Genomic DNA, 17,557 nt, shown 5'->3' on the forward strand with positions numbered 1-17,557 from the left:
CTCCTGTCAAACGGCCGCCGCCGCCGCCGCCGCCCTTCTCGCTACGAGAAACCGCCTGTCCAAAGGCAGCAACGGGGATACGGCAAAGCTGAAGCTTGATGCTGCCGCAGCCGCGCCGAAACCAAGCAGCGCGCCGAAAGATGCGGCGACCTCTCGGCTGTGCTGATTGTGCCCGGTTTTCCCGGCTCGGCTCAGCCCGACCCGCCCCAACCAACCGCGACCTTACGGCTGCTGGGTCTGCCGCGCGTCCACCGCCGCCGCCCCGGGATGGAAGCCCCGAAGTCCCCTCGCACCCCCCGGAGGAGCTGGGCGACTGCTCTCCTGCCGGGGCTGGTTAATCCCCCCCGGCTATCGAGACTGGATTAACCCCCCCTCGCTCCTCCTGTTGGCGGTCCAGGGGGGGCTGCTAGTTGGGGACGAAGAAGCCCCGACCCTCAACCTCGGCAACGGAACCCGCCACTTTCCAAGAAGCCTGCCCCGGGTCTCGGCTGGACAGAACTGGTGGGTTGTGCCTTCCGCTTCTTCTGCTTGTTCCACCTTGTTCTTTACTTTCTCCATCTCCCCTTCCTTTACTGGGCTTGGGTTTTTTCCCCAAGTGTGTCCGATACGCTCGCCGAAGGGCTTGAATCAATTTCTGCGCCCCGGCCAAGGTCCGGCGGGGGGCGGGTGTTGTGCGCGTTAGAGGTGCAGCAGTATGTATGACGTGTGAACCAAGGGGCGGGCTTCTGGCAAGCAGCTTTTTTACGAGTATTTACTACAAGAAGGTCTACTCCAGAAGATTTAACATCCCCGCTCCTGTCAGTTTCCGATGGCCATGCCCGGCTCAAAACAACAACCATTAAGATAATCAAATCCGAGCCCGGGTTTTCTACTCGTTGGCGATCGTCATTCGCCCTAAGGAATGGCCGAACCTTTGGCGAATGAGTTGGCGTCCGCAGCTGCCAGAGGGGACCTAGCGCAAGTTACTAATTTGTTGGAAAATAATATAAACGTCAATGCACAAAATGGATTTGGGAGAACTGCGCTGCAGGTTGGTATCTGGGCGGACAGAGGCGATCGTTCACCACTAGGTGAACTGGTTTGACGGGGAGGGGGGGGGGAAAGGACCGTTTTTAAAAGGGGAGGAAAAAAAAATCAGCATTTTTTAAAAAAGCGAGTTGGTTGCCATATTTTAGAAGTTTCACGGTTCCAACTCCTGAAAGTGACGTACTTGAGGCAAAACCTGTTTTTAATGTTTCTCTAATCTCAGGATAAACCTTGTCTGCAAGACTCCTCGTCTTTTTTTCAAAAAAATAAAATAAATAAATTCTGAGACAGGGAAGCAAGTGGCGGAGGCAGAGGGGGAGGGAAAGGAACAATCCGGGCTAGGTCGTGTTTCAGAGCAGGTCGGTAAACACTTCGTTTTTTTGAAATCCAGATTATATCTGTTTTGGTATCTGACGGGAGCGTGTTGTCTGACTACTAAAAAGTGGCGGTTGGGGCTTATTTTTTCTCGCATTCTGGCGAGCATGTTTCCCCATCCCCCCGCGCAAAAAAATAATAATAATACTATCGCCCCTGAATAACTGCGATGTGCGGCGAAACAATGTGGCGAGCTGGATCACGAAAATCCAATGCTTTGTTATTCACCATCCTTCTGGTGCTTTTTGATATATCGGTGGATCGCTTCACTGCGAGAATTTCCTTTCCGTAGGTATAACGTCGTCTACACCCATTTCCAGTGTTTAGATTTACAGGCGGCTGCTGGAGCTCTTCCAGCTACTAAAACCCTGCACCCGCTGAAAGATGTTTTCCTTTGAGAACATTGGATAACGGTGCTGAAAGCGTTACGTGTGTATGGGGAGGGGGGCAGGGGGGGGGAGAGGTAAGGGTGCCCAACCAGACAAGAAGAAAAAGGTAGGTGAAAATCTGGGAGGATTTTCCGATGCAAGACTGTGGATCTGGTCGGAAGTACTGCATGGAATATTCAGCAGGCTCCTTAAAAGCAATTTGTTGATTCAACTACAGACAGGATCCACTTTCTGAAATATTGTAAGAGGGATCCCTGTGGGCGAGGGCTGAAAACTCCGGCAACCCAATCTCCTCTTTAAAATGGAAAGAAACCCTCCTGTAATATGACCTTTCTTGGTGTTCTTTTCCAATTCAGCTCAGTAATCCTAAATTATTTTCTAATGTGCAAGGAGCATAAATGCCTTGAATCCTTTTAGGTTTTTCTGTACCATAACAGGTAGGTCATGTTTGGAACCAATGTTTGGTAAAAAAAAACAAAAACAGAAGTACACCTCAATTTCCACCTCCTTACTAAGTTGCCAATTCTTTTTCTTACTGTTTAATAAGAACCAATGATTCTGGGCCCCCTCCTCCCCCCCATTTCATGATAAGCCAAGATACATCTCTGCTTACTGGGGGGGGAGAATGTCTTTTCCACCACCTACTTTTCATTGCAGCTTCATCACTAACCATAATTTGAGGCAAGCCACACACACACACACACACACACCTCTCTGAATAAAAGTAAACACAACAGAAAAGGCTGATTCTTATTTTCGGTATGTGTAATCCAGAAAGATCTAGTGGGTGGATGATAGAACTTGAATTGATAGTCGAAATGTTGCTTACCAAAGAAAGTGAAAATACACATTGGCTTGTATGGTCTCACTCACTTAAATTATTTCTGTCTCTTCTCTGAATGTTTTTCCTCTCTTTTTCCCCTTTCCCCTTTTTCCCTTTTCAAATCAGGTGTTTATGTGAAGGCCCCCTTTCTCAATCTAGCTAAGAACAGCTAGGCTTAGGCCTTTGCATACTATCTGTTCCCTTCCCTTGTTAAAGCAATTCCACACCAGAAAAAAAAACATTTAGAAACATCTAAAACTGTGTTTAAAATCAGACTTTTCTCATAGTTTGTATAGTATGGATAACTTTATCTTCTACAGTTTTGGAACCTGATCCTGAGTTTTGTACAGTATTTACCCAAAATTATGAATTTAACAGGAGATAGATGGTGAAATCATAAAAATTTAAGGAATACATGTTCATTTTAACATAATAACTGATGTTAGTTCCCAAAAAGCTAACTGTACTCCTATTTGCATTCCAAATTGGTAAACAAGAGTGCAGGTGATTGGATTACCAAGGAAGAGATTATCTCCTAGTAAACTATCATCTTTGTGGCTGCTGATCTACATTCTGAGTCTTATATGCTCTCTCACATAACTCCCTCTTGCTTTATGGATTTTCCAGTTTTGTTTACTGTAACTGCTCCTTTTTTGTATACTAAAACAGAAGACAGCATTCCTCCCCAGAAAAAAAAAATGTAAAGGGCACACAGCAATATTGTTGTATAAATGGGTAGGTAAAACAGGACTGAAGAAAAAATATTGAAAGCAAAAGAACACCTGATCTTTGAAAGTTAGCTGTTCCATGTAACAAAGCTTGACCAGGGTGTAAACTTCAGTATGTGATATTTGGCTGTGGCTTTTAAGACACAACGATTAAAATATTCAGAAAGCAAAAGAAGTCCAAGGATCTCTGAGATGGGCTTTGAAAACATAAGAAAAATTATAGTTACTATATCATTTTTTTTCTTTCACCACAAACAGTAGAGAGTCTTAAGAAAATGTGTATTTAAGTGATAATAGCAAAACATCCACACAGAAAGGGAATGTTTAGGGAAGCCAACAGCTTTTAAAAACTTCCTACTCAAACTGAACATAAGCAATAGACCTAGAGGTATTGATTTGCATTCACATAACAATCCCAAAAGAAACTAAAACTGCAAACCTACATATACACTTCCTTGGAAGTAAGACCTGAATTTACTAAGATATATATTTTTAATTAAATAAATCCATTTGATTGGTTAGTCCACAGATAAGGGACACAGGAAATATACTCATTGATTAAAATGTTTTCTCTGAGTAATCTACAATTAGTCTACAATGTGACCATAATAGGATTATATTTCAGTTCTTTGCAAGTGCAGAAGCAACACAGCTTTGTTTTTAATGGTGGCATTCTTCAATTTCCCCCTTACTTCTTTCATTTCACTAGTTTTCCATGTTTGCTTTCACTTCCTTCCCCAAGAACGATTTTAGATCCATCCAGGATTGCAAAACATATTACATTCTAAATCCACCATCTGCCCTTTTGTTTAGGATAGTGCTTGTTTTGTTCTCAATTGCAACTGGCAAGTCTTAAATGAGAGAAGTGGAGCTATCTCTCACACATAAAGTATATTTGCTAATGGCACAATATAGACACTATGTTTTTACACACCTTATGTGGACACATTTTTCATTAGAAATAGTCATTTAAGTCCTCCGTACTTTATACAAGTGGGAAATGGGCTCTTTGGATTTTAAACCTACTGTCTATCAAAGTAGGACAAGACCATCAGTATCATTATATACCTATTACCTTAGCCAAGAACCTCATCCCCTTACCCTGTTCCTTAATATATATTTTTTAATTTCTATCATGCCACAACAGGAAATATAGTTTCCCATCATATTTGTTTGTTTTCACAATATTTGTTTCTGTTTGGTGTAGGGTGGATGTCAGAGCAGTACCGTTTTGGCAGTTATAGCTTCTCCATTGCAGTATCTCTCAGAAAAGACTGAAATTCGGCTTTTAAAAGCAGGAGTAGGAGTGGGTGGTGGGTAGTCTCTCTGACACCATTAACGCTGAGGAACAAGCAAGCGGCCAGAGATGACCATACAGAAGGCAGCTGCTGGTGTCATCCCAAAATATCCCAGCTCAGAAAGCCTTCCAATCAAAGGCACCAGCCATATATTCTCTATCCTGGGATGCCCGAAGAAGTTGACATCCCGCTTTCCTAGGGTTGTAGGCTCCGGCGCGAACTTTCCCACGAGATTTCTTTCCATAGTCCAAACAGGCAAAGGCTCTGCAGGCAAGGCCCGACCAGAGCGTGGGGGGGGGGTACACGTATCACGCGTGTGAACTCAACCCTAAAGGGGAGGGGGCGCATTTGCCCACTGCCTCGCGTTTCTCTTCCTCGTTCTCTGCCTTCAGGTGGTGAAGCTGGGGAACCCGGAGATCGCCAGGCAGTTGCTGCTGCGAGGCGCCGACCCGGATCTGAAAGACCGCACCGGCTTCGCCGTCCTGCACGACGCGGCCCGGGCCGGCTTCCTCGACACGCTGCAGACTTTGCTGGAGTTCCAAGCGGACGTCAACGTGGAGGACAACGAGGGCAACCTGCCGCTGCACTTGGCCGCCCAAGAGGGCCACCTGGCTGTCGTGGCCTTCCTCCTGGAGCGCACGGCCAGCCGGGTGGAGCATCGCAACAAGAAGGGAGCCACCGCCTACGACCTGGCGAAGCTCTACAAGAGGCAGGCCGTCGCCAAACTGCTGGAGAACAGCAGGCGGAGAGAGGGCGTCCTCAGCGGGGACTGAAGCCCACCCTTTACCCCGGACTCCAAAGTGCCTGCTTGTACACCTGTCGCCTCTGCTTTCCCCTCTTTCTCTCTCTCTCTCTCTTAATCGAAATATGCAAATAGGTGGGGTCGGTCTTTTTTCAAATGCAGACATGGGGGTGTTATTTTTCCCTGGGGAGGGGGAAACCACTCCAGTAGCAGCTTTTCCCCGGAGGCATCTTATGAACGCTTTTTCTTTTTCTTTTTTTCAAGAAAAGTTTGCTTTTGCTGCTCACCCCACCCTCCATTTAAGGGAGGATGGGGGGGGAGGGAATGTTGAAGATCTCTTTTTGTGCTTGCTGACAACTTTCTTTCTCAAGATCTATAAAGGCTTACTGTGATTTCCCATCCCTAGCTTAACAGAGGTTAACATAATACGAAACAGTGCATGAAGGAGGGTATATGTGAAAGACCTTTTGTGCCAGAAGGAGCAGAGGGAGGGAAAGAGAGACTTTTGGACAATTGAATCACAAACTTTTGATGAGATGGATAAGCTAACAAAAGCTTAAGATTCACTGAAAATGCTTTCATTGTTATTTTTCTTATATTTTTATTGCCGTGCCTTATCTCCTAAACGTCTCTTTTTCTGAAGGAAGTTCTCCTGAAATCTGGCTTTCTTCTAGTTACACATGTTTAGGACCAAAGGTTCAGTTGATTCACCACATGTATCTGAACAGAGAGGAAATCTCAATTTGGGATAGTTTGAATAATGAAGCTTCAATATAACATATAATAATAAAGTAAGAAGGAATGTATCAAGTCCAAAGTCACACAGAGTGGGAATATGATTTCTTGGCTATTTGCACAAACACAAGTTTAAGATAAAAGAGTAATTTATAAGATTAGATCATGTTTAGTGACTTGATCAGATTTTTGGGAATGCTCTAGATTTTTCTCAGATTAAACTGCCAAATTAGTACTATTTACTCAAATTTGTTCCAGTAGGATTAATCCTGAATAAGCATTTATTTTTGTTAAGACTTCGGATTTTTGATCAAAGCCTCTTTTACAGAGTCCATAAATTTCTATAGAACAGTGTAGTACAGACGCTCAGAAGCAAAAATGTGAAATTGGATTCTTTTAGGTTGCAGTTTTCTATGTATCTATGTGGGTTTGAACTGCACTGAACTCTGAATAGAGCTTAGTTCTGAGCAGTAGCTAGAATTGCACTGTTACTTGGAGTTCTAGGATTGCTGAGTAGAAAAGCTGACTATTAAAAAGATGTATTTTGCATGGGAATAAATTACAAAACCTATACCTTTTATCAATTATTTAGAATAATCTCACTTTCCTCCTGATAGTTTACTGATTAAAAACTTCGGTTTATTGCAATGGAGAGAATTCATTGCCATTCGCCTCCACAAAGAATTGTCTGCATCAACTGTGTGGTAAGATGGGATGTGTGTCCCACTTCAACTGTTGCTATGAAGAAAAAAACCTGAGAAAGTGTGATATTTTATGTGACTCAAGTCTTAAGACTGTTATTTCCAAGAGGGGTGACCAATCCAGCGTTTCTCCTCCATTGTAGAAGCTTTTTCTTTCTCGAAAAGAAGTTTCCGAAGGACCAGTTAAAAACTAAACCAATCATATCATTTTCCAGTCATTAAAAAGCAAACCAAGGAATTTGCTCTCTGTAAAACCAAACAAAACGTCCATCCATATTTCCTTTCTGGTGAACCTGCCCCTCCCATCCTCATGAGGGGTGTAATTTTAAAAAAAGCTTTAATATTTGAAAAACTAGTAAATATATAGGCAAGCTTTTAGCAGATGATGGAGTTTCATAATTAGGTTTCATAAAAGTTAGTCAAATTGTCAACACAGAAGAAACATCTGAACCCTGTGGTTTCAGAAATGACTTGCATGATTTCCCCAATGTCAAGCTAAAGGAGGAAAGAATGCTCTTTCTCTTTTTCAAAACCTTTTCATAGTTAATGTGGTTAATATGAACTTAGTATTGTCAACCAAGTAACATTAATTCGATTTCTCTTAAATATAATGCAAAAGGTGGGGAACCAATCGCACAGAAGTTTTCTCAAAAAGCCATATATTTATCCATGCTCTTTAACTATTTTTCACTTGGCACCAACATCACTAAAGAGCAATGTCTTAGAGGTGGGCAGCTACACCCTTATTTCATTTGGATTTGTTAATAGGTAAGCAAATTTGAGATTAGGATTCAATCTGACATGTTCTGCTTCGTTAGAGCTTTGTCCAAACCAAAAAGTTACATTTTTTATTATCTCAGAGCACTAATATTTGGATTCTCTACACCTAGTCCCACCTTGGAAGCAGATCAAGACTAAATATGGGTGGAAATCCAAAGCCTACAACGGCTTAACAATTCGGGCTCAGTAAACCCAAGTCGCATTTTGTAGTCAACTGAGAAGATCTTCAGACTGACTTCTGTGGAGCAGGTGAGCCGTACTAGACTCCGATAACCTGGAAGAAGACTTCACTTCGGTCCCTGGGACGGCTGGCACTCTGCCCATGTTCAGGGAACAGAAAAGGGGAGATGGCTCAGTATAACCAGTTTCCTCCAAGCCCTGTTCTGTTATTTGCCAGTCCTGCACTGTCTTGTTGCCCGCCACCAGGAACGGAGTGCCACTGACTTTTTAGGGCGCTTTCTTTGACCCCTGGAAACTGCGCCTTGGAGACTTGGATCCCAGGATCATCTCAGTGAGACTTGCTATTCCCAAGTAAAGGTCGGGAGAGCTGGAGCAGTTTACTCGTCAGAAGTGAGTGCCTCTGAAAATCACCCGCGTGGAAGAAGGTAGGTGACATATTAGAAGAAACTAACGGGAGGGGACGAAGAGAAGTAGAGAGGTAGATGAGTCCCCAGCGTCCTAGATCTTTCACGCCCATATCCCGAACGGGTTTAGCAATGGCGCGCTCGCTGCTGAAGTACAAAGTTAGAGGGCGGATTTGAAAGCGACCCAGGGCACCTAACCCATGTTTGCTAGATCCTGGGCGATCCCTCCGGAGAAGCGGGAGATGTAATTTGGCTGCCACAACAAACTCAGCCGGATGCCCTGCGCCGCAGGTGAGGTGCTTCCCGCGCACACCAGAAGAACAAGCACCACCACCCGTGGAGTCGACCTCTGTATTTGGCTTTCTGCCCCTGTGTGAATCCGTGTGAATCCTGAGCCGGCTACCTCTTCATTTAGCCAGACCCAGGACAAAACTGGGGTGGAAGAGGGAGTTCCCCCCCACCCCCACCCCGCTCCACTCCTTCCAAGGACCGGGAGCAAGAAGCGTGGCCCTGACGCGAGGTGCTCAAAATGTCGGAGCTGTTCCCGGCCTTTGAGCCGCGTTTTTTCCTTCGCGGCGCTTCGTGCCTCTCCTGCTGGGAATCGTCCGAGGTTCCAGTCCGCCGCCGTGCCCGAAGCCAAGGCTGGGGCCGTGCGGGGGTCCGCGCCGAAGAGCCAAGCCGCGAGCGGGTGGGGGAGAGGCAGCTTCAGAACCGTTACTTCGCTCTCTCCCCCCCCCCCGCGCTCCCCTTCCCGTCCCCATCTGCGTCCCTCCCCCTTTACGGTTTCTTTTCCTTTTCTCTTCCTGTCCAAACATTTTTAAATTTCCGCGCCTTCCCTAACAGTCTGATCGTACAGTATTGGTTTGGCTTCTTCCTCCGCGGGCTTCGGCGCTCTTTGTTTTTGCCCTTCTGGGTCAGCCGGGGGTGGTGGGGGTTCGCGTGGCCTGCTCTCGCAGCAGCCCCTTCCCCGGAACCAGGCAAGGCCAGGAAGGAGCGGGAGCGATTTAGGATGCGCCCTCGCCCACCGCGCCTCGAGGAGGTCTCTCGCAGCCGGTGCAACCTGCCGCGCTGGACGGGCGAGATTTGCGGGTTCTCACCAACGCTGAAGTCCGAGCCGAGCGGCCGGAAACGCCGAGGCAAAAACGCCGTCCCTCGGCAGTTTTCCTTCGGCGAGGAAGATGCCGGGGGAGGGAGAAGGCGCTGTGCGTTTGCGCGTGTCTGGGAAGCTGGAGCTGGAGCGGCTCCTTTTCCTTCTGGAATCGCCAAAAGGCAACTGTCCCAAGGCGGCCTTCGCCTAAGAGGTCCCAGCACACGGAAAAAGAAAGGCGAACGGCAAGGAAGGTATTGGCATTTTATTTTACAGCTGTTTTATAATTAATTCTTAACTTGCTTTCTCTGTTGCCCAACCGACGCCAGGATTTCACGTGGAATTAAGAAAGAAGAAAATCGCATTTGTGAATCACCTTGACTACAGGACAGACCCTTTTCTCAATATCGGCTCCGTGTGAATGATAGAGAGGAGGAAGAGATTTCTCTCCAGCCCTGCTTTAGACGAAATCCATAACTTGGTCCTGTTATTTTCCATATTACTGGGTATCAGCCAAATGGGAGTTATAATTTGGAGAAATCTCATTTTTACAAAGCACTTATCAAAAAGAGATGCCAGCTCTTTGCAGCTTTTAGAATGACCTCTATGGGAAGAAACTTGTTTATCTATTAAGTTGGATTGTTTAATGCCATCCTAAAGTTCCATATCAGTATCGGCCTAAAAGCTGAAAGCATCACCTTACAGGAGACCTTTATTTTTTCATTTTTCTATGCCCTTAAATTTGGGCCTATGATTATGTTTCCAAAGCTTATGAAAAAATCAGCCATCTTATCTTACTTAAATATTACTATCCCTTTTCAGGCAATAATGTAATTATTTAGAAGATCATTACCACTGCAAAATGATCACACCATGAAGAATATTACAATTTTGAAGGAAATATGACATTTTTAAGCCAACCTTTGTTCCTCTTGATTAAATGTAAGATTTAAGCAGCTAAATAGTAGTAAACATTTGGGTTCATTTTTTTTGCTACTTTTGAAATACTACTTTTAATAATCAGAGTTGGGCCTTTCTAGTATCAGAAAATGTTTTTCATACATTAATACAATATAAATAATAAAACAAGCATGATTTATGGGGTGGATTTTAAGATGTAATTTTACTTACATTGTCAAGTTTTATTCTTCATGAACATATTCTGGAAAATTGATTTTTGCTTGAGAATAGAATCAATATTTTAAGAATTGGGTGACTTAACTGATACAGAATGTGAATAGAGAAATATGGCATTTTTAGGACAGTAAACTTTGCATCCTTGTTTAGAAGTTAATTTTTGACTGTCATACAATATATTATTCCTGCTGTTTTACCCCAATGTCCTCTAACCAGAAGAAAATAGCTATCGTCATGGTCATGTTCGAGTAACAGCCATTTTACTGGAGGTTTGAATGGGAAGTTCCATTTCAGGCCTTTTCTCCTTCTCAGTCTAAATGACATTTGGATTCAGATTGTTTTTGCTAAGGATTTATCTTCAGTATATGCTAATATAAAGTGATGCAGCATACATTTGCAGATATTTACCCATATTATAATGGTATATTATAGTGCAGTATATATATTACATGATTTCTATTTTGGGATGCTACTAAACAAGGAATACAAGATGTTTTATAAAGTTACACAGTTAAAAAGAAACAAAGCTCTTCTGCTGTTAATTAAGCTGCCTGCAGTATTTCCTACGTTCTAAAAGTAGGAAAAATAACATTGGTAGGAAAAGTCTACTTTAACCTAGAACAATTTAATAGAATTTATATTTGATGAATTCTGGCTTCTATTTCCCCTTCATGGATTACTGCCTATGAATATTGGATTTCTATTAAACTTAAATAGAATGCACAATATTTTGAATCCTGCCTTGTTAGATTATTTAAACATGGATTAAGCTAAACAATATTTAAGGAGGACATTTTTATGTACTTTCTGAGTTAGGTTTCCATTTTAAGAATTACAAAATGGGTGGAGTTCATTAGGAGCATCAAATCAAATCTAGAACTTCTAAATAAAAGCATCATTAGAAGATGGATGTCTAGCTTCTGTTTGAATACATCCAGGAAACACAAGCTACCCTCAACCTCTTTACCCAGATAATGATTTTCACTGTCAAATCCCCTCATTATTAAGGAACTTTCTGTTCTAACATTCAATTAAATCCATTCTTCCTATCTTTATGCTCTAAGATACAAAGCTTTTCCCACCATGACATCCTTCATAACTTCAAGGATATTATATTCTCCCCACCCCCTTTTTTCAACATTTCCAGTTTCTTCAAACTCTCTTTATGGTACTTAATTTTCAATCCCTTGACCTTCTCTGAACTTTTTGCAGTGTGTCTAAATTTTAAGTGTGGTGCCCAGAATTGTACACAATAATTTAGGAGAGGTCTGAGTAATGCTGCATGAAAATATATGATTTGGAAACCTTTATTGATATAATATCATACTGTGTTTACTTTTAAAATAAATTATTTTCAGTCAATGCCTAGATCAGCATTTTTGCATCCACATCACATTGCTGACTCATGATCAATTTGTAATCAATTGTTATTTTTGTTTGAAAGCAAAGTTTGTTTAGCTTTCAAAGCAATTTCTATTTAAAATAAGTGGGTGTAATTCTGCTACATGTATAGAACCAAAGTCCTGGAAAACTAAGTAATTAAGAAACTGCTAATCAGACAACTAGCTCTACTAATCTAATTTGTATCCTCTAGAAGCAAAAAGTAACACATTTAAGTATAAAAAGTTAATGGAAGTTTACTTTTTTCAATTTAAATAAACATTGATATAATCAATAAAATCAGTATGGTTGACAAAATCAGAATTCATTTTATGAATCAGTAAAACCATTATGATTCTATGTTATTTTATTACACTCCACTAAGAAAATCAAAATGTCCTGTCTATGTCTCAAAACAGAAATTTATAGCATGCTTTTTTCTGAACTAAAGTCTACTTGATTAGATGGATATATTTATATGTATAATCATATATGCAAGTGCTATCCCATAAATTTGCATAGAGTGGTACTTTTTCCAATATGTATTATGTATAGTGCAGCCCAACATACACAGAGAAGTGGCAAATAAGCTTGTCTTGATGCATGATATTCCAAAACAAAACCTATTGCCTACTTTAATATTTATTTTTTTATTTTTTGTTTTAATTCCATTTATATCCCGCCCTTCTCCGAAGACTCAGGGCGGCTTACAAGCTTAGCAGTAGCCTTCATTCTATGTATATGCCTGCTTATTAGGGCTTTCACACACACCCCAAGCGGCATTATTACAAAGTCAGCTCATGCGTCTTAATGTATCTACAGGCATATAGACATCTTAATATAAAACTCACAGAATGCATTTTGGCACCCTTTGGAGCAAATTCTAGAATTGGTAATGCATGCCTATTCATTTCCTGCTATATATTAACAATGACACTGGGTGCCAATTTTACAAATAAACTAGGCCACCATGGCTTGTTTAATAAACCATGATTTAAACTTCATTTCTTACTTAGCATTTTGTGACAATAGAAGTATTTGTTCATTCTGCTGCATTTTTTTTCTTGCAGAGAAATCCATCCCAATTTTGTCATGTAGGCACATTCATTGGTCTCATAAACGGTAGCCCAGTAGTTTTCCTCATACTGTCTTGAAAGTTTTCTATAAAGTTGAAAACCCATTACTTCAGGAAAAGGTACTATTATATTACTTGATCAGAAAGACAACAGGTTTTAAATAAAAATGTGCTATGCTTGGTTTTGCTATTTTTATTGCTTTCATGAAGGTACTAACATCATCTCGAATTCTACTGATGCTTCAGTTTTCTGAGATGCAATAAATGATGGGGAGAAGAAAATTCTTTATTATTAGATGTGTGTGTGTGTGTGTGTGTGTGTGTGTATTGTTAGGCCCACATTGACCTTGCCCATTTTGGTATCCATAAGATATGTTGAAATTTGGATGTAAATGAAGGTATTTTTTTAGGATCTCCATTTTGGGCCTTTATGAAAACTCTGTGCAATTACATTGTTTAATTACAGTATTATGTTCCTTTTTCTGATGTTGCAGCATTTTTATTAGCGTCCTTAGAAGAATGATATATTGAACTGACATGGGATACCAATTAAATTTAAAAATGAGAAAAGGATTTTTATACTCTAGGTATTACTAATAATTAAATTAGGTACAAATTAACTAAGAAATATATAATACTTACAGGATGAACCCATAAACCCACACATTCATTCTCTTTTCAATTACTTGTTTTCAATCTAAAGAATATTCATGCAGTATTCACATGTTGGTCTAGTGGTTAAGGCATCAGGTTAGAAACTATAAATTCTAGTCCTGGCTTAGAAAAGAAAGCCAGCTGGGTGACCTTGGGCCAGTGACTTTCTCTCAGCCCAACCCACATATTGTGGGGAAAACACTATTCGAAAGACAAAGTTAGCCACTTAAGTTATTTATAAAAATAATAAAGGTAATATATAAATAAAATTTATGGTCAGTTGTTTTGGAGAATACTATACTTCCTTAAAAAAGGAGCAGAAACTACAACTTAAGTCCCTGAACAGTTATATTTCATAATATAACTATTTTATTTGAGCTGAAAAAATTAAGTTGAACAATCTATGGGAGCAAAGAGATAGAATTTTCTATGTCTCTTTGCTGCCATCTATCGGTCATCCAGATTTTTTCACTCCAGATAGGGTGGCTGTTAGTAAAAAGCAGATTTTTTTTTAAAAAAAATCTCTCTTCACCTATTACCACATTAAAGAAGACAAACAAATAGGAGAGGAGAAGGGAGAGAAAGGGATTTTCATAGATAAATTAAAGAATCAAACTTTAGGCTTATATAGGTAGGCTCCTTTGTCTCAGCAATATCAAAGTTTGCTGTTTTGTTTCTTTTTAAATCTGTAAATAAAGCTGATTTTAAAGATGTAATAATGTAGTTGTTTTTTTCTCCTGAAAGAAACTGACTCTAGCATAACTCAGTAAAGAATGTGATCAATGTTCCCAAAAGTGCAAACTAAATTATATGCATATATTTTAATAGTAAATCAATTTCTCTTACCCCTCATCCGTAATGTTCAATTTACTATTCAGTGAGCCTTTAATCTTATGTTATCTCATCTGGAGATAAGTTTCACTGAAGTTAGTGGAACTTCCTTCTGACTAGAATTCTTTATTTGTCCTATAAGAGAATGATTACTGCAGTAATATGAACATATATAAACTAAATATATCTAGTTGTTCTCAGACAATATAAACCACTTAAAGACTGGAAGTAGTTCATTCTAAGTCCTTTACAGAAGCCTGTCTTCACTAGTTAAATGAGTTGACTAAATATTGTTTCTCATTTTACAACACTATTTGAAATGATTTAATTGAACTTTAGATAAGATAACTTCACCACGGCTTATTTGAAAAAGAAAACAACAACAACACATAACAGTGCCAACATGCTTTTGGAACATTTTCTCAATATTTAAGACAAAGGAAAAAAATCTATCTGATATTAAAGAACTTGAAAAACTATCTGTTTTATTTCTACCTCAGCATCTAATTAATCTTTTTTTTTAAAAAAAGAGGGTGCTTTACTCATGATATTCAAGCCTCATTCAAAATGCACAGATTAAGACTGTACCAGTAAAACAAAACTGCAGCACAATCTTATGCCTACCTATTCAGACATACCGGTAATCCCCATTTCAGTTTGGCTGAATTTTTACTAGGTGTCTATAGGATTATACTTTAGGCTTTTATGAATAAACACAGAACCAGCATTTCCTATTTTGGATTTTTTTTTAAAGTCTGAAACAATATTTTTAACATAATGTTTGTATGAAATAGAAATAAACCTCTGTGCATGTATTTTGCAGGTACCAAGCCTTCTTTAAAAGTATTAATCTTATAAAGTGGACTTGTTTTCCCCCCTGCTTTCAAACTTTTGTATGCCATATTTATGCATTCTTTGATGAATTTTCATACTGAGGATTGGATTCTGCCTCCACTTAACTGCAGAGTTCTCCCTATATATAGCAAGAGATTTGAAAAGACCTGGGCTTCAAGTAAACAGTTTTAGGGAGAGGCTTAGGGTGTGCTGTTGCTCAGCCATTAAGAGGCTAAAGATCTAGTCCCCTCTGCTCCAGATCCTACCCTCCCCATTCAAATCCCACCTTCTGAAGGCAAGTGCTGACAATGGCACTCATCCTCCAGTCTTTGCCCTCTCTGGCAACCTGCCTAGAAGCCTGGATCTGTGCAACAGACTGCACCATAGAGGGAGGGTAAAGGCTCCCAGCAACTCCTCTTCTGATTACCAATTTTCCCTACATATGAATAGTCATAAATAACAGTTTAAAGTGGAAAGCTAGAAATAATCTGATAAATATATTTACATGTATAAAATCTCTCTATATTAGAAATATAGTGTTTAACTAATCTTTAATACAAAAATCTTCTTAATTCATACAGTACCTACTACTTATAGCAGTGATGATGATGATGTCATTCTTAGAATGTGACAAAGGGCTAATAGTATATACTGTATGCTGTAAAAACAATGAGTCAACAGTTTCTGTGACCCCTGAGGTCAAGCTTTCTACAGACTGAAAGTAGCCTATTCTTTAAACACCCAGGATTTGCATTTATTAACTACTGCATTATGTAAAAATGTACAGTGTTAAGATAACAGACTAGCACAACTTTTTTGTTCAGAATATAACTTCTCAAAATGTTTATTGTCATAAAAAAGACTTATTGAAATTTTAGAAAACAAGTTCTTGATATCTGCTCAAAATTGAGCTGTGTAAAATTGTCCTTCTCAAAACACTGAGAACATGCAGCATTGCAAAATGGAGTCTTACTTAAGCCAAGCATCCAATTTCCTTTATACTCAGGACAAGTCTTATTGCTGATTTTCAGACTTCATCTGTATATAGGTATCACAATAGTTTTCTAATGATTTTAAGCAAGAATCTCCTTACTTTTCAAATTATAAAATTATACATATAAAAACTTAGAGAGCTCTTGATACTTTAAATTACATTTCAGGTCAGAGTTTTTAATTTCCTAAACAGATTTGTTGGGTATACAATCTATTGCTCAAATATTGACTACCTTTACACAAGTTTAAAGACTGCATAAATTTTTCAAGACCAGTGGTGCTCTTTTTTTTATCATTCTAACAGGAAAAAAACAAAATACTGACTAACCTCTATCAAAAAAAGAAACGGTTGCTAAGTCAAGTCTCGACTGCTGATATTTGTTTTGAGCATTAAGGAGATATATACATGTAAAACATATTTGTCATCTTTCAGGTTCCTATGCTTCATTTACCTGGAAGCTTAGTTTAGGGTTTAGAGGTTTCTTTAATTGTTTATAAAGATAGTTCCACTTGGTAGTAATATTGCAATTTATTTTGTTTATAATTACTCTGAGCTTATTTTTATAGGAAATATTTAATAAATTACTAACATGCCAAGTTAGCTGACCCTATTAAATGAAACTGTAACTCCATTGTTTATAAACAAATAATGACTATTTCATGTCAATTATTTTATGAATATTTAAATATTTGAATTTGTGAAATTGCTTTATTATTTAATTAGATAAGGAATTTAAAAAAGCATTTTGGTTTAATTACAGCAATGAAAAGGTTTCCAGTTTAAACTCAAGACAGGTAGAGTACTAATGGTTCCTGCTCTATTAGTCAGGTAAGCAAACTTCTCAACTCAGTCTAAGTTTTTTGCCCCCTGGCTCAGGTAGGCCAAACTACCTACTTCATTGTGTGTACAAGAGAATGCATAGCAATTTCATCTTAGTGAAGATTATTAAAATATTAATTGTGCCTTACCCTCATAATAAAGAGTCATTACTTCTTATACTAACTAGTGGGTCATGGGTTGATCGTAGAAATAACAGGAAAAAATCCAACTGTAACAATCTGCAACTCTTAAAAAGTAATGATTTTAAAGTAATGGTTTTATTATGCTGCTTCCCATAATTTCAGATCTGAATTTAAGGTATGTTGGCAATATTGTTTACTTTTGTTTCTTTTTAAGCTACAATACAATCAAGAGATGACACCCAGTCCTAATCTAGGGCCACAACTGAACAATTAAACAAGAGCAACAATGTTGATAGTATTGAGTTGCGCCTAAGGTATTCCTGTCATTAAACTGCTCTTATTATGAACCCTATGCTGCCAATCATTTATTTATATTTCAGAAAAGTTCACTGCAAACATTAGAAATATATTCCTCAGTCCCA

The 17,557-nt window shown here is 39.6% G+C and overlaps 1 protein-coding gene across 1 annotated transcript; it reads left to right on the forward strand.

Annotated features, from left to right (window-relative positions):
- The first annotated feature begins 701 nt into the window (after positions 1–701).
- CDKN2C (cyclin dependent kinase inhibitor 2C) lies at positions 702–6,681 on the forward strand. Its single transcript, XM_083359633.1, has 2 exons — positions 702–1,030; positions 5,032–6,681. The coding sequence occupies exons 1-2, from the start codon at positions 902–904 to the stop codon at positions 5,410–5,412; spliced, it is 510 nt and encodes a 169-aa protein (XP_083215759.1). The 5' UTR covers positions 702–901; the 3' UTR covers positions 5,413–6,681.
- Positions 6,682–17,557: the final 10,876 nt, after the last annotated feature.

The sequence above is a fragment of the Vipera ursinii genome (assembly GCF_947247035.1).
Source record: "Vipera ursinii genome assembly, chromosome: 3".
NCBI lineage: Eukaryota > Metazoa > Chordata > Lepidosauria > Squamata > Viperidae > Vipera > Vipera ursinii.

Excerpts from the sequence above, each read along its gene's own strand:
- CDKN2C (XM_083359633.1), top strand. The coding sequence starts at position 902 with ATGGCCGAACCTTTGGCGAATGAGTTGGCGTCCGCAGCTGCCAGAGGG. Across the intron at positions 1,031-5,031 it reads TTGGGAGAACTGCGCTGCAG|GTGGTGAAGCTGGGGAACCC; the intron begins GTTGGTATCTGG and ends CTCTGCCTTCAG.